This window comes from Panulirus ornatus, chromosome 14 (assembly GCF_036320965.1).
Source record: "Panulirus ornatus isolate Po-2019 chromosome 14, ASM3632096v1, whole genome shotgun sequence".
Taxonomy (NCBI): Eukaryota; Metazoa; Arthropoda; class Malacostraca; order Decapoda; family Palinuridae; genus Panulirus; species Panulirus ornatus.
In genome coordinates, this window is record NC_092237.1 from 2,617,271 (window position 1) to 2,641,123 (window position 23,853).

General features: G+C 38.6%; 2 protein-coding genes across 5 annotated transcripts; one reads left to right on the forward strand and one right to left on the reverse strand.

Moving 5' to 3' along the window:
- Window positions 1–324: 324 nt before the first annotated feature.
- Window positions 325–10,204, forward strand: LOC139753159 (protein IMPACT-B-like). Of its 3 annotated transcripts, none has more exons than XM_071669336.1 (7): window positions 325–460; window positions 2,441–2,557; window positions 3,996–4,111; window positions 4,429–4,531; window positions 5,693–5,841; window positions 8,165–8,324; window positions 9,990–10,204. In XM_071669336.1, exons 2-7 carry the CDS (start codon window positions 2,543–2,545, stop codon window positions 10,158–10,160), a joined length of 714 nt encoding a protein of 237 aa, XP_071525437.1. In that variant the 5' UTR covers window positions 325–460; window positions 2,441–2,542; the 3' UTR covers window positions 10,161–10,204. The 3 variants fall into 3 exon arrangements, with proteins under 3 accessions (XP_071525437.1, XP_071525435.1, XP_071525436.1); XM_071669334.1 differs by lacking the exon at window positions 325–460 and adding an exon at window positions 1,262–1,415; XM_071669335.1 differs by lacking the exon at window positions 325–460 and adding an exon at window positions 1,299–1,415 and having other exon boundaries at window positions 2,397–2,557.
- Window positions 10,205–10,909: 705 nt separating this feature from the next.
- LOC139753160 (collectin-10-like) lies at window positions 10,910–20,665 on the reverse strand. 2 transcript variants are annotated; one of them, XM_071669338.1, is made up of 6 exons: window positions 16,571–16,894; window positions 16,292–16,480; window positions 15,678–15,798; window positions 15,404–15,528; window positions 13,669–13,780; window positions 10,910–13,147 (listed from the first exon to the last, which is right to left on the reverse strand). In XM_071669338.1, exons 2-6 carry the CDS (start codon window positions 16,472–16,474, stop codon window positions 12,999–13,001), a joined length of 690 nt encoding a protein of 229 aa, XP_071525439.1. In that variant the 5' UTR covers window positions 16,475–16,480; window positions 16,571–16,894; the 3' UTR covers window positions 10,910–12,998. The 2 variants fall into 2 exon arrangements, with proteins under 2 accessions (XP_071525439.1, XP_071525438.1); XM_071669337.1 differs by lacking the exon at window positions 16,571–16,894 and adding an exon at window positions 20,516–20,665 and having other exon boundaries at window positions 10,911–13,147.
- Window positions 20,666–23,853: the final 3,188 nt, after the last annotated feature.

Below are 23,853 nucleotides of genomic sequence, written 5' to 3' on the forward strand. Positions count from 1 at the left end.
TAACTCAAAATACATCTATAATCAGTCTAGTTATTATCTGTCTGGGCATAAAAATTGTCACAGATATATATCTTTATCTTCCTGCAGGATATTGAATATTTTAATCCTGAAAAATACAAGGGGAATACTGTTATGAATCTCCTTTAAGGAAATAGAGAATTTTAGCAACACCATAAAGCTTCTTGAAGCTATTATAGCAAAATCAATTAAAAGGAAGAATAAGATTTATTAAATTCAAGGCTTAGATGTAATGAATTATCCTTTCAGTTAGAATTCTAGACTTTTTATCCATAATATAATCTTGAGTTATTGGTATGATCAGCTGACAGCATTATACATTGATGTCGTAGGCATTCGATATTCCTGTCTTGTCTGTCCTGGATGCTGACATGAACATTGAAATGCCTCGAGATGGGAAAGTAGCCGAACTGTGACCTCATTATTGCCTGTGGTTGCAGATGTAAGTCATATTGATAACTTACGTTACACCAATAGATTATGTTTTTATGTCCAAGGAACTATTACAGCTTAAGAAAATGACAAGAAGAAAAACATGACCCTGAAAGCTAATACCAAATGTCTTACGGAACTTTTAGCATTTTTCCATATATATATATATATATATATATATATATATATATATATATATATATATATATATATATATATATATATCAGGACAACTGGAAACCCCAATTATCCTGTTATAATATGGCAGTGAAAGTCGTATCCTCTTTACAAAATTAAAGAAAAAAATTCTCAACGTCTGAGTACTCCATATTCCTTGATAAGTGTCATTGAGATGCAATACACGTCTCTGGATTATATTATGAAAAGTTGAAACGTCTATAAAAGATTTGATTCAGTTTGCTCAAATACATCCAGAGTAAATTAACAGTTGGTTTAAAAGAATGATTTTACATCAGTTCTAGAAAAAGAAAATATATCAAAATATTGCTTCAATCATTTTGGTTTTCGAGACGTGTATCTTTCTTATTGTGTCTTATTTTTTTGTATTGTGCATATTGCACCCTGCTGACTCAGCATTATTATGTGCAAACTATTATTTATAACTTCTAAAATGTAAATATACAAATCGCAGAATAAACTAAATTCCTAATGTCAGTTTACGATTTTATTGTAGACTTTTAGACAAAACAAGTATCGACTGTTGAACAACCATGTGTTAAATCAAAATTACTATCATTTATATGATATATACGTAATGTCAAAAGATTATGTTTATTCACCCTCATGGTGGATGTTGAGGAACGTTAATATTTGAGGTAATGTACGAAGACATTCTTTTGTCTGACTATCATATATACAATGTACGATGAACACATGTCACAAACACGTCCAGGTCGTGAACAATTGTTGCAAACGCGATGGCTGAAGAAAATTTAAGTAGACAGGTGAGCGATAATTGTATAGAAAACTTTCTAGTTATCATCAGTTGTAAGTTACAGTTGACAACATTTCCCCAAAGTTTTATATTACATGTTAATTAGACTTTTTAATTACTAACATTCTTATTTTACATGTCTCCATCAGTGTAAGAATGATTAGGGATGTTCCTGTGAAAATTAAACATTAGGTTAAAGAATGAAAAATCATAAGAGGTTGGTAGGGGTGAATTTTATTTCTTCATCATGAACTTAGAAGACTTGGTAAGATAAAATATAATTGTTATATTTCCATCAATTTGTCATATTGGCTCATGTTTTATATTCATATTCTAACAGTGCTTTTGTTTTCCTACTCCACCTTATTATGGAATATATTCCACTAGTGGGCTAGACTTTGGTAGGTCAGGGGCTGGAAGGTAGACCCTGTAAGATGGGAGTGTGGGAAGGTTGATGGGTCATTACTTGTCACATGGGAAAGACAGGGAAGGGTAAGACCTCCCTAACGATCCCAGTGGACTTTGGAAATTTACACTAATTATTTTCTTAATAGTTTTGATGTCCTTAAGAGTCTTGATACTGAATAGTACTACCCAGTCTCCTTAGTTTAATTCATGTGGAATTTCATATTTATTTTGAAAACAAGAAAAAATGCAGTATACCATAGTTTAGTTGAGGATATCTAAGAAGACTTTTGAAAATTGAATAGCTAAATTATTTTAGTCAAAATACACCGTTTTGGGATTTTACGAAAGTTAGATCTTTACTAAATTCAGACTCTTAAATATATTTATCTGGAGAGTAAAAGATAAACATGTTCAGTCTTCTCATCTAGTATAGAATTTTTTTTTCCTGCTCATTACTTCAAATACAAATAATTTCTCAAGTATATATATGATAAAAACCACATACAGAATGCTATAACTACTTTTTTTTTGGAAAGGTTCTGTAAATGATTGGATGATGCTAATTGTTTTGTGTTATTTTCAGAAGTGTTGACATAAGTTGTGTGTAGTGATGTCATAATGTTTCAGGCTGATGAGGTTGAGGCTCTTTCCTCCATATATGGGACAGACTTCCATACAGAGAGCACTGAACATAAGACATACAGTGTGGATATAATTGAAGGGAAGTTGATGTGTCTCCTGCAGGTAAGATGGAAAATTTAGTCATTGAAAATTTTCTAGAGTAGATTAATACTTATGTCAAAATTGTTTCCAAGTGGGTTGTTATGTAAGTTATTTCACTTTCTTTTATTACAGTAGACATTTTTAAAGATTCTCAGAGCCTTAGAATTGTTTCCAGGGCTCATGAATGAGTGTATGAATTTATTGTTACATAGAAAATTATGCATGTTTGAATTATTAACAAAGGTCTTTACCATTTTTTAACATTTCCAGAGATACCATACTTTTGTTTAGATAATGCAATCTGATTGAAAGAGCTAACCAGGATGTGTTGAAACATTGAGAGGCTGAGCAAAGACTAGAGGCATTCTGTCAGAAGTACAGGAAACAAGTACGAAAGTAAGACTGAAAGGGACATGGAAGGGAGTGTGGGAGGCTTTAGGGTGTCAGGGTCTGAAGGGTCAGGAGGATGAGAGGCATGCATGAAGTGGAATGAACTGAATTGTTGTGGTAAGGGGAGGGAGTGACTTGCAATGTGCAGAATGAGGGCATATGAAGCAGTCAGAATAAACCATAGTCTGTGGTGGCGTGGTATGGTTAGCTGTGTATTTTGTATATTATATAACGATTGAATAGTGGAAGTGTGTACATAAGAGCTTTTTTCTTTGCTCATGGTGCTGCCTCATTAAGGCAGAAAAGGCAAATAGATATGAAAAAATTGATTTACCATTTGACATGGGAAGTAGTTCTTTCTTTTGATATTTTTTTAGTAAGTTTTCAATTAGAGACTAGTTTCTTAAAGAATCTTTTAATTCAGAATAAGTCATGTAAATGTTTTTATCACATTGTCATTCAAGTTCTAATCGTCTTACTCAGTCTTGTATGTTAAATCTCAAGAGATTTACCATGTTAGCATTCTATCTTTCATATCTGTACTTTATTTCGCTTCAAAAGTGTTACAGACAGATTCCCCCTCTTTAGTTGGACTGCTTTAAGAGTCTTTCTCCTGTATACTGAGTTTTGAAACTTTTCCATATTCCATATTAGTGCCTGTAATTCAGAGCAAATTTAGATTCATTATTGTATGATGACCGAGATATATCAGATAATCCATATACATTACTTTATTTTGAAACCATTCTCTCTAGATGTAGTGAAGTGCACCACATATTTTTGTATTTAAAAACATTATAGCTTTAGTATCCTCAATTTGTGCTTTGGAATACAAGTGTATGCTATAAAGTTGGATGCCTCAACATGTTGATTTGTAGAATATATTATCAGATAACTAGTATAATTTCCCCAAAAATGGTTGCATGTGCCTAAAACAAATCATATTTTATTTGCTTTTATTATCAGTAACGGCTACCTTTCATATGAAAGGGAGAAAAAAAGATATTATAAGGTAGATGAAAGTATTCAGTTACTGTTTTGTTCTTCCATACTGTGCACAATTTTTTAGGTGACAATGCCATTGGACTACCCAGGAGAATCTCCTCCCATATACATGTTGAGTGCACCATGGCTGAAAGGACTTCAACGTCAGGAACTTTGTGGATACTTGGAGGAAATATATCTGTAAGAACTTGAATTTGGTGATCTGTGAAGAGAATTCTGCTCTTATTTTGGTAAAGATTAACATGTAGTCTTGTATAGCTTGAAGAGGAGTATTTGTAAATATTTTGTTCACTTTAGGGTCTTTTGCTATGAGTACTGTTACTCTTTTATTTTTAGTATAATGCTTGCCTTTTGAATATTTCAAAAATTCATGGTATGATTTTTGATATCAATGAATAAGATTAATGCCATTATTAGAATTATTACAACTCATTATTTCTTATTACATGCAGTTGATAGGCTTTTAAGTATTTGTTTATAATTTTGTGTACCCTTAGAGAAAATGTTGGTGAGAGCATCATCTATATGTGGGTGGAGAGGATACGTCAGTTTATGGTGGAGCAAGGAGAACTGAATGAGCAAGAGACAGGAGAACTGGAGGTAAGGTATTGTTTGATAGATATATCATGAAATGTTGATAGACAGACAGATGTATGTATACCATGGTCAGATTCAAACTTTGGGTAAGGTGTCCAGCTACCATGGCCACATGGAGATTATAAGACATAAGCACTGGTTGCCCAGTGTTTTCTCATGGAGTTGAGGTTGGGAAATAGCAAGAAAACACTGGGTGACCTATGGCTATGACATTTAACTTCTGTGTGTCTGTGGTGGCCAGGTGCTCTACCCAGGGTTTAAATCTGACCCATGCTGTCAATGGACTGAACCAGGGCATGTGAAACATCTGGAGTAAACCATGGAAAGGTCTGTGGGCCTGGATGTGGATAAGGAGCTGTGGTTTTGGTGCATTGCACATGGCAGCTAGAGACTGAGTGTGAACAAATGTGGCCTTTTTTTGTTTGTTTTCTTGGCGCTAACTCGCTGAAGCAGAGGATGGTGATGCTGTTTCCTGTGGAGAGGGTTAGCGCCAGGAATGGATGAAGGCAAGCAAGTATAAATATGTACATATATATGTATGTAATGTCTGTGTATGTATATGTATGTATGCATACATATACATGTATTCCTATGAGTCCACAGGGAAAATGAAACATGATAAGTTCCCAAGTGCACTTTCGTGTAATAATCACATCATCAGGGGAGACACAAGAGAGAAATATAAGTCAGTTGATAGACATCGAAGAAACGAAGCTAGGATGACATTTGGTAAACATGTTTACCAAATGGCGTCAATGTGCTGTCAATGGATTGAACCAGGGCATGTGTAGCATCTGGGGTAAACCATAGAAAGTTTTGTGGGGCCTGAATGTGGAAAGGGAGCTGTGGTTTCGGTGCATAATACATGATAGCTAGAGACTGATTAGGAACAAATGTGGCCTTTGTTGTCTTTTCCTAGCGCTACCTTGCGTGCGTGTGGGGGTAGGGAGGTTGTCATTTCATGTGTGGCAGGGTGGCGACGGGAATGAATAAAGGCAGGAAGTGTGAATTATGTTCATATGTATATATATATTTGTCATACTTGATTGCCATTTTCCGCATCATGAAAATTTTTTGAATGTTGTTTTTGATGGACTGTGAAGTTGCTAAGAAAGGAACTTCAAACTGTCGGTTGTGTAGTGAATGCCTCATGTATCTTTTCAGCTCAGCTTAAGTTTAGCATCTGCAGAGCTTGAAGATACCTCTGAGGACTTAACGCCATGTCCAGAAATATTTTCAGGTGAAATTATTTCTGACCGCAGGAGTCATTTCCAGCCACATCTTGCAACCGTTAAGTCACAGGCTCAAATCAGGTACTGTATTTGGGTTTCTGTTTTTCCTTTGATTATAGATGAGCTGACTTCAAAGATATGTTTGTAGACGTTTGAAATGCATTCTTTGGCAATGAATTGCATTTAAATTGACATTATCTTTTGATTCCTTGCATAAATGCTTAACAGGAGCAGAGTTTAGTGTGTAGTTAGACTTACTGTGTGTTACTGATAACTAGCAGAATAATAATATTTTTCCATGACAATGGAAAACTTTCTTGGTGGATATGATTTACTGATGGTTTTTTGTTATTTTTCCTCTCTTCAAAACTGATTTAGTTGATGCTTCATCATCCATATTGTTAAATTTGCGTAGATATATGTTTACAGAAGCTTCAACGAAATTTTTGAGATGCACAAAAAGCAATGTCTCTCGATCACAAAGATCACAGATATTACGCTTTGGTTGTATGTAGTGCTATTGATTGCTCTTGGTTAGATTAGATTGCTTGTACAATATACTGATTAATTTTGTTTGCTATTCCAAAAGTTTTGATATTAAGTTAAGAACTTTTTGCAGAAACACTGGCAATGAAGAAGAGGGTATGCAAAGAGAATGTGTTTGTAGCAGGAGGGAGATATGGTTAATGGATGAATTAAAGATTATTTATTGGTGGTGCATCATTGATCCTTTTTATTTTTGTGAGTTTGAAATGTTGCATGACACTTTAACTGTGTAAACTTTAAACATACCATAAGTTACCATTTATGATGAAGTTGTCCTTATACTAAGTAGAAACAAAGCTATTGATTTGTCAGTTAGCACAGGAGAGAGACTTCCTTGAAAGCAAATGTAATCTCACTCCCATAGGAGGGACAGTTCATTCAGTGTCTTGATGTAGTTTCATTTACGCAGAAGAGTGTCCTCTTTGCCTGGGAAAGTTAAGTTCACCATCACATGAGCATTTCCAGTTTGGGAAAGATTTGCACTATAGATTTTCACTAGAGATATCAGTAGATAGTATATGTAGATTCATAAAAAAGTGCATTTTGGAAGACACTTAGATACACTCCTAAGGAAGAGATGTCATTTTTGGGAAATGTACTGATTCATTAACATAGGAGAGATGCCTCAAAGGATGGCAAGACCCTCATAGGAGTGATGCCAGTTTTGGAAATGCATAGATCTGATTAACATGGGAGAGATTTCCTTTTAGGGAGTTGTCTAGATTTATTAACATAGGAGAGATGCCATTTTAGGGATGTAGGTATATTCAGTTTACAAGAGAAATGCTTCACTGAGGGATATATGAGCGATATTTTACTTGGGGTAAGATTACATTAGAGGGACAAATGTTAGGTTTACCAAAGGTGTCAGCACTCTTCAAAGATTTTACCAAAGGTGTCAGCACTTTTCAAAGATTTTAAGTTAATTTCTGCTTTTATTTTATAATTCTTGATTTGAATAATACTGTTCATTTCTGCTCTTTATTATATGATTCTTGATTTGAACACTACCGTAGATAGTCAAGCCTCATGTTATTGATATGTTTAGTTTCATATCTGTGGAATGGCTATTGTATATGCAGTGACATCTAGTCTTCATTTATTGAATTTCTTTACAGCTCAGTGAATAGCTAATAACACGTTTGTCATGTGGGGGTTTATGAGGAATTATCTTTGCTAAACCAATATGTTATGAACTTAGATTTGAAAAAAAGAATATATCCATTATGTTTCTTCATACTTGCTCGTAATTTAACCTTTTTGCAGAATAAGCTTTAATTAATGTGGGTTTCTGAGTGAATAGTATCCATCCTAGGATACTGTGTAGGCAGTAACACTCTCCTCATCCTCTCCATCTCTGAAACCAAGCCTAGCTTAGAATGGGAAAACTTTTTTTTGTTAGTCAAGGGCATAATGTTTGTTTCGTAATGATTAGAGCCAAGACTGATCTTGTGCTTACCCATTGTCAGTTGCCTTTGAATTTGGACAGAGTTTTTGATTAAATATTAGTTGTCTCTAGGTTATGATCTGTAAAGTGTTAGAGTAACTCCATTGATCTGCTAATAATATTTCATTTATGTTATTGAGATGTGTTTCACCTTCCTCACCACAAAAGATCTGGTTGCCTGTGAATGATTACTAGTTTCTGTAAAGGTTAGTAAGGATTGTAGGTAGCATATAGCAAGATGGTATGGGAGGTTACATGTCCCCCTTCATGTTCTGTATTACTCTCAGATTTTTATTTTTGCTGAGGGAAATTTTCCATATTACCTGTTGCAGTGGACTACATTGTACTGCTGGTAATTACCACATATTTTTTGTTTACTACATTCTGATATTTTTTATCTTTATCTTATAGGCAGGTACTAAGAAAATTATATGAGAATAAGAAGATTGCAAGTGCAACTCACAATATTTATGCCTTTCGGTTTGAACCAGAGGGATCTACTTGCATAAACCAAGATTGTGAGGATGATGGAGAAACCCACGCAGGAGGGCGAATGTTGCATTTGCTACAGGTAGATATGATTGATAGAATAATGTTAGTAGAATACATCCTCTAACCATTTTATTTGAACATTAGTTTTGTCTTATGTAAAAATTATAGAAATGCCCTGATGTAAAGTATTTTTTAGTAAATCAGTCTGAGATTTTTTTGTTCTGTATTGTTTACTTTGTTGGATTCTCAGTCAGAGACCTACTAAGATAAGGCTCCAATGGACAGTATATACTGCTAAAGCCTTGGTTATTAAATTTATATTCTTATTGAGCACAAACCAATGGGGTTCAGGGGCCTGGCCAAATTTTTTCTCTGATTTTCAACCATAATGGTACCACCTGCTAACTTTGCTTTTGTTGGTAGGTTGAGATCTTCCCATAATTTACTTAGGCTAAGAAAAGGCTTAGCAGCTTGCCTTCCTCTCATGCAACTGCCTAGAATTCTAGTAGCATATGTGCCATTTCAGTGCGACAAAAATTGTTTTAGATAACTGTATACATGGGTCTCAGGGAACAAAAAAATATCAGAAAAGCTTTTTTAGTTGCTTATATGATAAGCTGTCAAAAGGACTGAAATATAAGGCAATATTCATTGTCTTATTCTTCAACTTTGGTGACAGGTCAGTGACAGCAACCTGGGCTTTCATTTAATGATGATTGACTTGCCTGAATCTGAAAATTTGAGGAAAACAAATATGGATCTCAGAAGAATGAATTAGTATTTAAAAAGATAATTTTTTCTGGAAGTAGCAAGAGAGTTTGTTTAATTTATATTTTTCTGCAGTGTCAAAGACCAGCAAGTATGACACTTACATAGCTAGTATTGATTGCTACTATATATTGAACTGGTATCTTTCAGCATTGTTACAGTGGTGTTGTCTTTCTGAAAATATCCTAAGTTGAAGCCATTGCCATAATGGTGTTAATGATGTAAAACAATCATTTCTTCCATTGATTTACAGTTTTGGTATTGACTTTGACTTGTACATTTTTTTTATAGTTATATTATTATGACCATTATAGAAATATTTATATCAGGCATGCATGGGATAGAGTAAATTGGATTTGCTGTTGTTGGACTGAGACAGAGCTTATTAAGCAGCCAGGGGAAGCTTCAGGAATGTCTATATGTTTTGGCTATGGACTTGGAGCCTAGATTTAATGCATTATAGAGGACTGCTAGATACTGGATGTGAGCAAATTAGGCCATGGTTCTCTTGTTCCTGGTGCTACCTTGCTACATGGGAAATGGTGAGCAAGTGTGAAAATAAATAGTTTCAATTCATACTTATTGTGTAGGCACCAGATTCGGATCTTTGACAAAAATGTAAGTTAAACCAAGCTCCTCCTATTTCACTCAGAATGTTGATGATGGCATGCATATCTTGGATGAAAAAGTGGACTATTTTTTCATGCTTGTTTCAGTATTTCTCTCTGTATATACTGATCACCTCATATGATAATCAAATCAGTAAAATCTATTGAAAAATATTTTTGATAGAGCAGCATAATCTTTGACTGTTGAGATTTATGGGGAATTAAGCATTTGATAAGCACTGATATGTCACTGTACTTTGCTTTGAGTGCAGGAAGTAGGAAACAGGATAATGGTATGAAATAGATAATAAGAATATAGATTAACTTATCATCATTTCCAAGACCTTAACCTGATTATTTTTATTCAGATTCTTGATGCTAAGGATGTGCTGGTAGTTGTAACAAGATGGTTTGGAGGTATACTTCTAGGTCCAGACAGATTCAAACACATCAACAATGCTGCTCGGCAGATTTTACATTCTTGTGGTTTTATCAGTACACAAGTTGATAAAGGTAAAAAAAGTAGAAAAGGAAAATAGCAAAAGATGATTAATCAAGTAAGAATAAAGAACATGAAGAAAATCTTGTGCATTTTATTTATCTTTCAAGTGATTAGTCACACAGTGGAAATATAGATTTCAGGTGGAAACAGTATTTTAAGAAATGCAAATAAAATTCTCTCTGATTGCTGCTCGAATAAGTTCATACTTCAGAAGTCTTTATAGTACTGGCATTATGCAAGCTGGAGCTGAAAAACGTTTTAATATTCACATGTATATACATACATGTCCACACACGCACATATACATACTTGTACATTTCAACGTGTACATATATATACATACACAGACATATACATATATATACACATGTACATAATTCATACTCACTGCCTTTCTTCATTCCCGTTGCCACCCGCCACACATGAAACGACACCCCCCCAACTCCTGCACGTACATGAGGTAGCGCTAGGAAAACACAACAAAGGCTACATTCGTTCACACTCAGTCTCTAGCTGTCATGTATAATCCCTGGGGATAGGGGAGAAAGAATTCTTCCCACGTATTCCCTGTGTGTTGTAGAAGGCGACTAAAAGGGGAGGGAGGGGGGGGGCTGGAAATCCTCCCATCTCGTTTTTTGATTTTCCAAAAGAGGAACAGAGAAGGGGGCCAAGTGAGGATATTCCCTCAAAGGCTCAGTCTTCTGTTCTTAATGCAACCTCGCTGATGCGGGAAATGGTGAATAGTATGAAAAAAAGAAATATGTATATATTTATATTTATGTTGGAAAGGATCACAATTTTGCGTGTGATCAAGATATTCCTATGAGTCCACGGGGAAAATGAAACACAATAAGTTCCCAAGTGCACTTTCGTGTAATAATCACATCATCAGGAGAGACACGAGAGAAATAAAAGTCAGTTGATATACATTGAAGAAACGAAGCTAGGACGCCATTTGGTAAACGTGATTGTCCAAAACATATGTTTTGGACAATCACATGTTTTTTCAAATGATGATGATGTGATTATTACATGAAAGTGCACTTGGGAACTTATTGTGTTTCATTTTCCCCGTGGACTCATAGGAATATTCATATTTATATTTGTTTATTATACTTTGTCGCTGTCACTATCTCCTCTGTGTGTGTGTGTGTGTGAGTGGATGAGCCATTCTTTGTCTGTTTCCTGGTGCCACAGCACTGATGGAGAAAACGGTGATCAAGTATATTGATAATAAAAAACTAAAATATATATGTGAATGGAATTTTTATGTTGATCAAAATCCAGTTATTTATGGTAGAATTGAGAAAGATGCACTGATTCAAAATAAAAAGAATAGGTCACAGAAATGCTGTAATTATGAAACAACATTGTGCATTAAACAAGACTGTTGCTTAAGGTGCATCTGAGTGTTAATTATTACGTAGCCTAACACTAGAATCTGCACAGTTGTATAATGATTGAAATGTTGAGAAGTGGGAAGTCATTAATCAGTTTCTGGTGCATTAGGCTTTGTTTCCATGGCCAGATGTTTGGTTTGGTATGTACAGGAATGCAGTCACTGACCAGTCATCCAGCACCTATTGTATCATGATTGTTGTTATAATCTTTTTCTTAGAAGTTGAAACTACCTGTAGATTCTGTTTAGTACTGTTTTAGTCTGAGTAGAATATCTTGGTAATCTGAATTAACATAAAGAATGGAGAATGAAAACAATGCTTCTGAATACTGAAAAAGTTTTGTGAATGTGATGAACTCTGACTTCTCGTACCACCTATGACTTTAGCCTCCTCTTCCATCCTGTGACTCAGCTAAGCCCTTGTGGTTCCATTATCAGCCAGGTTCATTCTCTCTTACCATAAGCATTCCACTTCCTCCACACCTTCATGTAATCTTACACTCAAACTATCCTGTCCCATCTCACTGAACCATGCTGGGACATAATTTTGTATTTACTTGCTAAATCTGTCTGATCACTCATTACTGTATATTATATGAGTATATTATATGACACAAAGTAACACCCATGCATAAGCATTTTCAGTTAGACAGTCACACTAATACACACTAAATGCAAGTATATATTCTCGTATAAGTTGATTATGCCTTCAGTTATCTTCATGGGCATACTACATTTTTCTCCATAATCATGTTGTACAGTAATTCAGTTGCAAATATATTACTCTTGTATTGTGGATATTGTATTTGATTCTTCGTCTGTCTTGCTTTAACAGTTGTCAGGTCTTATAGAAGTTTGTATGCTTTTGTAGTTTTTATTACATTCTAATGCTACAACTTGTTAGTCCTTGTCAATTTATTGACAATATTTTTTTCCTCCTATAAGTATTAGAAAGAAGTAGTACAAGATGAGCTTGTTTTATATGACTTTTTACATTTATGTAACATATCCTGTTACATAGAAAGGTAACATGGTTCATCCATATTCTCAGGACCTTAATCTTAGATATTTTTACATTTCTGTATGCTTACAGTGCATATTTTAGTGCATAAACTAATACAATGCAATGAGGTTTAAAACTAAGATATCAAGGAAAGTCCAGAGATAGGAACTGATGAGAGTGGAACTACATTTTTTTGCTGTGCAAATAGGTAATTTCATTTGGTTTTGAGGCTTTTAGAGGATAATTAGTAGGAGGTTTTTATATTTTTTTTAAGGTTGCAAATGACTGGCCTTTGTCGAGATGGGTACTGTATTTGGATGGTTTAAGTTAATTTTGAACTAGCTGCTCTGAAAGACAGGAATATGAAGCATAATTCTTTAAACCTTCTTTCTGTGCAGTTTACCTTTGACTAGAAAGTGACTGAAATAACTATGGGAAAGGGAGGTTAACTCTCTGGGTAGCAGAGTTGAGCTTTAGAATATTGGGATCTGGCAGAAGAAGTAATTTTGAGCCCAGCAGTTTGTGTGCTTCCATGTTCCATCTATGGTTATGATGGCACAGTTAAGGTCATTTCTTGGCCACATTCCACGCCAGTGCCAGTTGGTGAACCCCACAGGATCTCCTGTATTTGGGAATATGCAAGATATTAATATAAAGGCTTTACATGAAATGAAATTTTTTTTTATAATGATTGCAAATGTCTCAAGAGCTGAAGTAATGAAAGATTTTAGTTATTAGTGGATGGCACTGTGAGGTCTGACATAGATTATATATTGAAATTGAATTTAAGTAAAGAAAAATTTTAATCACCAGCCTTTGGAAGGCTGGTCTTTTAACCTTAGATGTGATGCTTGTCAGTCTAGCCAGCGTAAGTAACATTGTGAAGCCTGACTAAAGTTATGGTAAAATGAATTCACCTCTTGAGTATCACATCCTTTGTTAGCCGTTGTTTATGTTTGTTTCAGCATTGTAATAAGTGAAAATGTATACCTTAGAACCCTTGTGACTCATTAATCATGTCATGCCTTTTACTGGCCTTAAATGAATTGGTTAAGTAGACAAGAATTATTTGTAAGGGATTCAGTTGCTGTTAAGAACTTACCTTCTTCATACTTTTGATCACATTTTGTTGTTAAAACTCACCTTCTTCATATTTCCAGTCACCTTCTTTTTCAAAGTCTGAAACCCCAATAAGGGCATCCCACACACTGTGTTTGATCAGCAAGTTCATCAGCATGTCATTAAGATCTTGTTTCTGCATGGAATAGCATGAAATTATGGTTAATTATGCAAACTGTACACTTGATTGGTACTGTGGCATGTATAAAGTAACTCATAATGATGCTGTGAATGTGCAAAATATTTCAGGAATTTAATTGCTTTCATTTTAAGCCTGAAAGATTGTTATGAAGTACTTTAAACAATTTCCACACATTTTATATATCATACAAAGAAAGTTGAGGATGACATTGACTCCTTGGCATTGTCCTTTGAATTTGCATTTGGATTCAAAGTAATGCAACGAAGTCCTCAAAAAATGTCTTTTCTTTATGGTCTCCAATCCTATAGAATTTTGCCAACAACCAATCTCAGTCCAGCTCACCCTCCTCAGCCATCTGTTACCTACTCCATAGCTGTAAGCTACAGCAGAGTCTTGGCCGTTACATACATGTCTGGAATTTTCACATGAAGTATGCAGAAATATCTCAGAGGGACGTAATATCATAGATTTTTTACGAAATCCTGTGGCTGGACAATATCAGTTATCTTTGAAAGCGGAGAACAACTCTTGAGCGCAAACCTCTCAACCTACTTGGTCTCCCATACTTAAGTCTGTCAGATGCTTTTGATTGCTACCAGCCAGGGGAACACAAGTCTTTGTCCTTCTCATTTTAGTTTCAAACTGAAGAGTTGGTGAGCTACATACCATGGTGAGGAAATATTTGAATGGGTAAATGTTACTGTTAGAAACAAGTATTTTCTCGTCATCACTCCTCCCCATTCCTAATTGTAGAATCTTATATAAAGAATGTAAGAGACTACAAATCCAGGCAATCCTTGTATCATCTATGAGCATTTCACTATCGACATCAAGAATGTAGCAGTGAAGAAAATCATAATAGGGATAAAACCTGTCAGTTGCCAGAGCCCACTAGGTAAGGGATGCACCTTTAACAATTTTTAACCTGAGGAACCTCTCACTCGAAGGCATTGGTAGGAGAGACCTGTGGGATTTAGTGGCTGTGTGTTACACTTGAAAGTATGTGGATGATTGGTGTTGGCCCTTCCATGTCAACATCATTCTAAGTGTAAGAGAAGGAGAATCTGTTCTTCCTCCGTGGATTTACATTCTCATTTATGGTGCTCACAAGTTCACAGTCTCATTTACTGTGTTTACAGGATGAATCCTCCCTGGGAGAAGTGGAGGTTTGAAGAATGAGAAAATTTCCTCTTAGCAAAGGATTCATCTGAGCAATCCTTCAGGTTTACACCCTAATCAACTGCTCCGTTTCTTTCCCATTTAGTTTTTCTTTCCTTTTCTTGTGGATGGCAGGTGAGATCATTCATTCCTACAGCATTAGGAGTGGCCTGGGACCTTGTTGTCAGAAGTTGTGTGGAACTAGCGACGTTCACTACACAGAGGAACATTAGTGGTGGAAGGGGGGTTAGATAAGGGCCTTATGGTTGGTTCAATAACGTTTTCTTCATATAGGGAATCAGGGTTGCTATTTACTGTGCTCACAGGACTCCCCATAGAGAGAGAGAGAGAGAGAGAGAGAGAGAGAGAGAGAGAGAGAGAGAGAGAATATTTTCCACTATGAAGCATTTGTTTGTATGCCCAAACCCTTACCCTGCTGTCTATCATGACAAGACTTACCCTGACAGAAGGTAGTCGACCACCATTCCTGGTACAGATCTCTCTAGCTTCAAACCCGTTCTTGCGTTGCTTGGTCATGAAGCGAATATACTGAGTTCCGTACAAGTAGAAGCCTTCAGCCTCAGCTGCCAGAGAGGAAGAAAACAAACATACATCAACACTGCCGACTTAAAACACATTTTTAAAAAATTTTCAGCATTTCACATAACATTGATTGCCTGGTAAATGTGGGATACATCAGGGAGGCATCATCACCAACACAACAGATACTCACTTCTCCTCTTGACATAGAGATTGTATCCAGTGTTCTTGACAGGAACGTTGCCCACAGTAATGTTGTACATAACGCACCAACGCTCGAACTCAGAGATGGCGTACGCATTACACAATGAATCCTGAGATTACAGGTCACAAGGTACAGGTCAGTACACCTATTACAAAGTGGGTGATGGAACAGAAGTTTGAGATTACAGGTCACATATTGCAAGACACGGGTCATAGGTTAAGGGTCACCAGAATTGGAAAAAAAGGGTTTTAGCTTTATACAGTAGTGGTTTTAGCTTCTTTCATACTATTCGCCATTTCCCGCCTCAGCGAGGTAGCGTTAAGAACAGAGGACTGGGCCTCTGAGGAAACATCCTCACCCGGCCCCCTTCTCTGTTCCTTCCTTTGGGGAAAAAAAAAAAATTAGCTCACAGACTTGTACATGTTAACAATAATCTGAGTAAAGGTCATCATGTGCCACCCTTATCTTACCCTCTCCTGGTATCTCTGGGTCACGCTGGCCCCAACTACCGCTCCAGGCTTACTCACTCCACCTTTCCCACGTCTGTTATTTCCCCTTCACCTATAACCGTTACTCATTTGTCTGTCGTGAGTCACACATACCTGGACACACTTGTTGTGGCATTCCTTTTGATTTCTGGCTTTGATTTTCTTAAAATAATAAGGGATCCATTTGTTAGTGAGGATGCCGGTGGAGAAGTAGTCTCCTGGTACCCCACTGACGGGGTCTTGAACCACCACCACCAGCAGTAGCAAGCCCATAGGCAGGGTCGCTTTGATCGACATGCCCTTCTGCAGGATACAAAGAGTAGATCATAAGTGATGTCAGTATAAGGATTTCCGAGAAATGGCAGATGGTCGTGTAGTGACCTATTTGTTTACCTGTTCATAGTCCGGGGAGGGAGTTCTACACTTGTGAGGTCCCGTCTCTTGAACTCTCTACTATCACACAAGTTTTTCAAGCTATGTGTGTCTGTGTGTGTGTGTGTGTGTGTGTGTGTGGAAGATGGGGAGCTTAGATTTGGTAAAGTGTGTGAAAGAAGAAAGTTAAGAGTAAATGTGAATAAGAGCAAGGTTATTAGGTACAGTAGGGTTGAGGGTCAAGTCAATCGGTAGGTGAGTTTGAATGGAGAAAAACTGGAGGAAGTGAAGTGTTTTAGATATCTGGGAGTGGATCTGGCAGCGGATGGAACCATGGAAGCGGAAGTGGATCATAGGGTGGGGGAGGGGGCGAAAATTCTGGGAGCCTTGAAGAATGTGTGGAAGTCGAGAACATTATCTCGGAAAGCAAAAATGGGTATGTTTGAAGGAATAGTGGTTCCAACAATGTTGTATGGTTGCGAGGCGTGGGCTATGGATAGAGTTGTGAGCAGGAGGATGGATGTGCTGGAAATGAGATGTTTGAGGACAATGTGTGGTGTGAGGTGGTTTGATCGAGTAAGTAACGTAAGGGTAAGAGAGATGTGTGGAAATAAAAAGAGCGTGGTTGAGAGAGCAGAAGAGGGTGTTTTGAAATGGTTTGGGCACATGGAGAGAATGAGTGAGGAAAGATTGACCAAGAGGATATATGTGTCGGAGGTGGAGGGAACGAGGAGAAGAGGGAGACCAAATTGGAGGTGGAAAGATGGAGTGAAAAAGATTTTGTGTGATCGGGGCCTGAACATGCAGGAGGGTGAAAGGAGGGCAAGGAATAGAGTGAATTGGAGCGATGTGGTATACCGGGGTTGACGTGCTGTCAGTGGATTGAATCGGGGCATGTGAAGCGTCTGGGGTAAACCATGGAAAGCTGTGTAGGTATGTATATTTGCGTGTGTGGACGTATGTATATACATGTGTATTGGGGTGGGTTGGGCCATTTCTTTCGTCTGTTTCCTTGCGCTACCTCGCAAACGCGGGAGACAGCGGCAAAAAAAAAGAAAAAAAAAAAAAATATATATATATATATATATATATATATATATATATATATATATATATATATATATATATATATATATATATATATGTCAAGTTGAATGAAGGAGTCACGTGTTGGTGGTAATCATTGTTCAGGTCAAAGGTTAGGCCATAACCTACGTAAGGGTTGAACCGTTGTCAAGAATCGTAATGTTGCACATAAGGTTTTTACCGTCGTGATAATAGGTATATCTATAAGTTCAGACCCAGTCGATCTGAAAGGACGAAAGGTAACTTAGATATCAGGGTGGCGCAGCAGCGGGCTGACAAGGAAAAGTTGATCCAGGACCGAGGAAGGTCTGTTTATGTGAGAGGTAGGAGAAGTGAGGCAAGTGGTGTTGATAGTGGTAGTAGGCAAGGGAGGAAAGAGGTTTGTAAGAGAAAAAATGGGAGAAATGAATTGGAAAACAGGCAACAGACTAATAAACGAGTGAGACAAGAAACAGACCAAGCTTAGACAGTTGAACAGAGGAACAAGGAATGAAGTGTTCAGAGGACCTGACCCGGGAACGGTCCTGTGGATCAGCCCGTCAGGGGGCGAGCACATCATTCAGGTAATCCCGCAGGTTGGGATGAATAAGCGAGGATATAGAGACAATAAGTGAGTGAATGAGAGGTACTGAAGGGTAAGAATACAGTCTTGTTTATTCACAGGCGTTTTACACCCCTTTTCCTCGGTTGGTAGTGCCTCCTGTGAGAAAGAAAGATCTCTTATTGTTGTAGGTTTCCTCCATGTACATTTCTCCGAAGCTAAACTGTAGAAGGTAAATTATGGAATGAGACATCGTTGGGTAACTCAAACCGAAATCGTCATTATCAGTCGTCCTCCCTACCTTTATGTTCCCCCTCCCCATGTATACATGTTCCCCCCCCTGCCGACCTCCCCCACGCCGGCCGGGGCGACAGGTTGGCCGAGGGTGGTCGCGTTGGCCGAGGGTGGCTGCGTCGGCCGAGGGTGGTCGCGTTGGCCGAGGGTGGTCGCGTCGGCCGAGGGTGGTCGTGTCGGCCGAGGGTGGTCGCGTCGGCCGAGGGTGGTCGCGTTGGCCGCCTCGGAAATCTGTTGATCCGAGTGCGTGTGTAGTGGGTGCGCCCCTGGGCCTAGACTGCTGTGAACCTCGGCCTGGCTCCCTCGGCCTTGTTGGCTACGAACCTGTGTCCACTATGGCAGTGTGTGTCTTGGCTTTGTATATTTCTGCTCCTCCTCCTCCTCCTCCTCCTCCTCTTCTTTGTGTTCTCCTTTCTCTCTCCTTACTGTAGGCCCTTCCTGTATATTGCCTCTTCCTGGAGTAACTTCCTCCTGCTCCCATGCCTGTCGTTGGTGTTAGTTTGAAGTTGACACACTCACCTACTCTCTCTCTCTCTCTCTCTCTCTCTCTCTCTCTCTCTCTCTCTCTCTCTCTCTCTCTCTCTAAGTCTTCTTGAGTGTCTTTTCTTCCCCTCTCGTCGGTTGTTAGCGCCCTCGTTCCTCCCTCACTCCTTCCATCGTCAACCCTCACCTCCATCACCTTCCCCTTGCTCACCTTACTGGACACGCCCCTACAGCTTCTTCGGCGTCGCCTGCCGTAGGTTCTGACCTCCTGCCACCACCACCCTGACCAGTCCAGTGTCTGTGTCGTCTGATTGGTTCCTCTCAATACCGATCCTTTTTTTGTTTTGATTTGATTTTCATAATGTTTACGTCTCTGTGGCTCTCTCCTCACATGGAGTAAAGTGCCTTTATGATTACAGTTTCCTAGTTTAACTTTTGATTAATTTCGCTGTTTTTACACTTCGCTGTTGCTACACTTCGCTGTTGCTACACTTTGCTGTTGGTGCACTTCACTTGTTTTATATATCCAGATCTGTATCTTTGTCAGGACTGATTACTTTAATTTCCCTTTGTCTTCTAAATATTTTATTTTCTACACCTTTATTTCTTAACATACATCCACCTTTTTTCTTTCTACTTGCAGAGCAGTCAAGGACCCCCAGGAGCTGTCAAGAGGCGCCAGAGCAATCACAGACCCCCAGGAGCTGTCAGGGAACCCAGAGTTCCAGGTTCGTGTCTGAGCCAGCACAAGTGGACAACCATCCCTCCATGCTCATCCTTGGTGGGTCTCATGATGGGGAACATGTCGTGCAACCCTTCATGTCATTGCTTACGTGGGTGAACTCGGGTCAAATGGGTGACCTTGGAGGTTAGCTAGCTTCTGTACTGAATGTTGAGAGAGAGAGAGAGAGAGAGAGAGAGAGAGAGAGAGAGAGAGAGAGAGAGAGAGAGAGAGAGTCCAGTTATATTGTGTTATATGATTTACGATACTCTGCCACGTAGTTTACCTGTGTGATCTTAATCAGTCTGAGAGAAGGATCCAGACTCCTGCTGGAGTGAGGAGTGAGTGAGGAAATAACAGATCCATGCTTGTTATTTCCCAGCAACTCTTTCGCTCGCTGCTCCTTCGATATATATATATATATATATATATATATATATATATATATATATATATATATATATATATATATATATATATCTATATATATATATATATATATATATATATATATATATATATATATATATATATATATATATATATCTATATATATATCTATATATATATCTATATATATATATATATATATATATATATATATATATATATATATATATATATATATATATATATATATATATATATATATATATATATCTTTTCATGGGGTACACCGATAATAATAATTAAAGGAATATCAATATTATCATAGATTAAGTATGTGTCCAGCTGTGAATGTAAGTGTGTTATCTTGTAATGATAACGAAGTTGTGTTATTTCTTAGCCCGTCTGTGGGTCCAGCTAAGCGGACACACATGGTCAGGGAATTACAGCTTACCGGGCTGGTCTTAAAGCTAACAGCCAGCTGGGGAGGTAGTTGCTCCAGATGGTACACGAGACAGCTGGTATGGTTGGTAGATGGTGTTATCTAGGTCACTGATGGAGCAATACTGGCCATCACTTGTACCAGGAAAGGTGACCACGTCGATCATGGCCCACCGACCCGCTCGCTCAGTACGCCGTCTGCGCGTACACACACACACACACACACACACACACACACACACACATATATATATATATATATATATATATATATATAATTGTCCCACCTTAGAGAGTTAGAGACAAACGAACAATGGCTTCATTTGCACATATACATTCTCTCTCTCTCTCTCTCTCATGTATAGTGTTTATGTATAAACATTTTTTCTTTCTTTTTACTTTCATTCTTGGTCACTGTTTCCTGCGTTGACGAGGTAGCGCCGGGAACAGTCGAAGAAAAAGGCCTCTCTCCCTCACATCCATAGATAGATCGATCGATAGATAGATATATGTAGGATATTTATACAACTTAAGTATTCTGTATATTTGTTATATGAAGAAATATCATTAGGGTTAGACTCGGGACCACAGTAATGTTCTTATGTTTCATAACTTTCGTTTGTTGTATTACATAAGTTAGTAATGTCTAGAGACACCATGAAGACGTTTAAGGCGAGGGCGGACGTGGCCGCTGTTTCCGTGGTGTTGCTAACAACACAGGGTTGTGTTTACGTCCGCTAGGAGATGGCTACCGTGGTTGTCTCCACACGCCAACCATGCCGCAGTGAACCCGTCAGTCAACATTTAGTACAGATCAATACGATCACGTTATGATCGTGTCAGTACTACCCCACGTTACGGTCAACAACTCGAAATCTACTTTCCACTTGAAGGGTTGACAACCCCAGCCCCGTCTTCTACCACGTCAGCCCACATAACCAAGTCACCAACACCCTGGCTCAGCCTTCATCAGTCAAGGTGGAGAACATTTGGGTTGATTTATACAGTCGAGTTAAGCAAGACTCCTGGCCAGTTTAATGATGACATGAATGTCAATATTAGCGATAATGATCTGTGACGTTTGGCAACTATGCCATGTTGCCATCATCCTCAAAATGCATTATTTTTCTTAATGTCATATATATATATATATATATATATATATATATATATATATATATATATATATATATATATATATATATATATATATATATATATATACAATCTTATGGAAGTCTGTCAGTCGCCCAGCTCTCAGTCAATCTCCATCATTCGTTTCTATGTTCCTACTATCTGTTTTCTACAACTTCCTCCGTTTTCTTCCCTCTTCTATCAAGTGTAGGACTACCTTCTGGACCTCCTCTGAAAAGACGTATGTGTGAATATATGAATGAATACATCGCTGTATGTCTTTATGTGTTCACACATGTATTTGAGTGTGTATTCTTGAGTAAATGTTTTTTCCGTGCTTCTGTATATGCATTCTTATTGATATATATATATATATATATATATATATATATATATATATATATATATATATATATATATATATATATATATATATAATTGGGTTAACACACATCGTACAATATATCTACGTTTGGGTTGTATAACCACAAGTGTCGTCTGCGCCCACTGGCCCATCAAGTGTTGTGGGTTGTCTGATTAAACCCGAGGTGTGTGCTAGCTCCCGTGTGCGTGTGTGTGTGTGTGTGTGTGTGTGTAAAACGGGGTTGGGGTTTTCTGCTGGTTACCTACTGTTCCACAGAGAACGGGGTGTGTGGGGCTCCCGTGTCCACCTTCAGTATTAGTCAAGTGCTTCTTCGTAAGGCATCCGGCCCGTACACACGTACATACACTAAGGTTTCCGGCTTCCACACATCTACATACACAGATATCCGGTTCTCACACACACACACACACACACTCACACTCACACACACACACACTCACACACACACACACACACACACACACGCTGGGAACGGAAGCCACAGTGTATCAGTAAGCTTTGGTGTTTAGCATTTTCTTGGGCACTTCTACCGCCATAACGAGTTCTTATTATGGTAACGAACATGGACAGCTTTTGCTGTCATGTCACACATAGCTTGACTATGTGGGTGAACTGACACGTGTACCCACGTACCTAACACAGCCAGCGAGAGGCCAGGTGTGGGCCCACTTCACCACAGGAACATACAGTATTTACCATAGTCTGGATTTGTTTATTTATTTTTGTTTGTTATAGAACGTCTCTCATGATCGTAGGATCCTCGTGTAAGTCCGGGAGACCCTGTAGTTCATAGACTGCGCAGTATCAGCAGCAGGGAAAGTATGAACTCTTGCGGGATGGGAAGTTTTTCAGCGAGGCTGTAGACCCGCCCACGACGGGAGGGGCTCGCCCCAGGTAACATTCGACTCACTGCGTAACCAGAGATAGGCGGAATCCGGTAACACCTCCCAGTATGGATGATGACGCTAATTATGGACTCGCTAAATACAAGCAGTCGATGTTGTCTGCTTCACGTGACGTCACGACCCGATCGCTGCTCGTATCACGAATCCGGATCAGCGAGGCGGGCAAACCTGGTATCCGGATGACTGTGATCGGTTGAGATGAACGTTTACATGTTACCCAAACCTGACGCAAGAGCAAGCCAGGACTCCCTGTACCAGGGTCTTTCTGGGGGGCATTGTACCCCCTGAGTACCAAGATAAGACTCTGGGGTAAGATGACCCGACCTTTGACCTGACCCTTGAGTGTCATACTTAAGGGTTGTCTGGACGGGCCCAGTGCTCGAACCCGCGTGGTCCTGGTTGGTACCGTGGTAGCCAAAGATCATATTGATTTGAGCTCTGGTTGAAGCGTTCGCTGGCAGCAGTCACTCTCGCCCAGAGTGGTCGCTGTGTCAGGGCGTGTGTACGGAGGGGTCACTCCACAGCTGGTGACCCTGAGATGACGTCATGTCTGACACCCCGTGATGACCCCCAGCCCATGTGACCTACTAAGAAGTGAGTGGAGGTCATGTGAACCCACGAGGACTAATTCTTGTGCTCTTGTAACGTACGAAAATCAGGTCGTTTGAAGCCAGTTGAGGGTGGTTGTGTTGCGTGTGACCTTTGACCTGATTCTTAAAGTAAAGGTAAAATAAAACAGGCCATCATACCGAAGGGTCGCACCTAGTGCTCACGGGTCGTACCATCATGCACACGGGTCGTACCGTCGTGCTCACGGGTCTTACCGTCGTGCACACGGGTCGTACCATCATGCACACGGGTCGTACCGTCGTGCACACGGGTCGTACCGTCGTGCGCACGGGTCGTACCACCATGCACAAGGGTCGC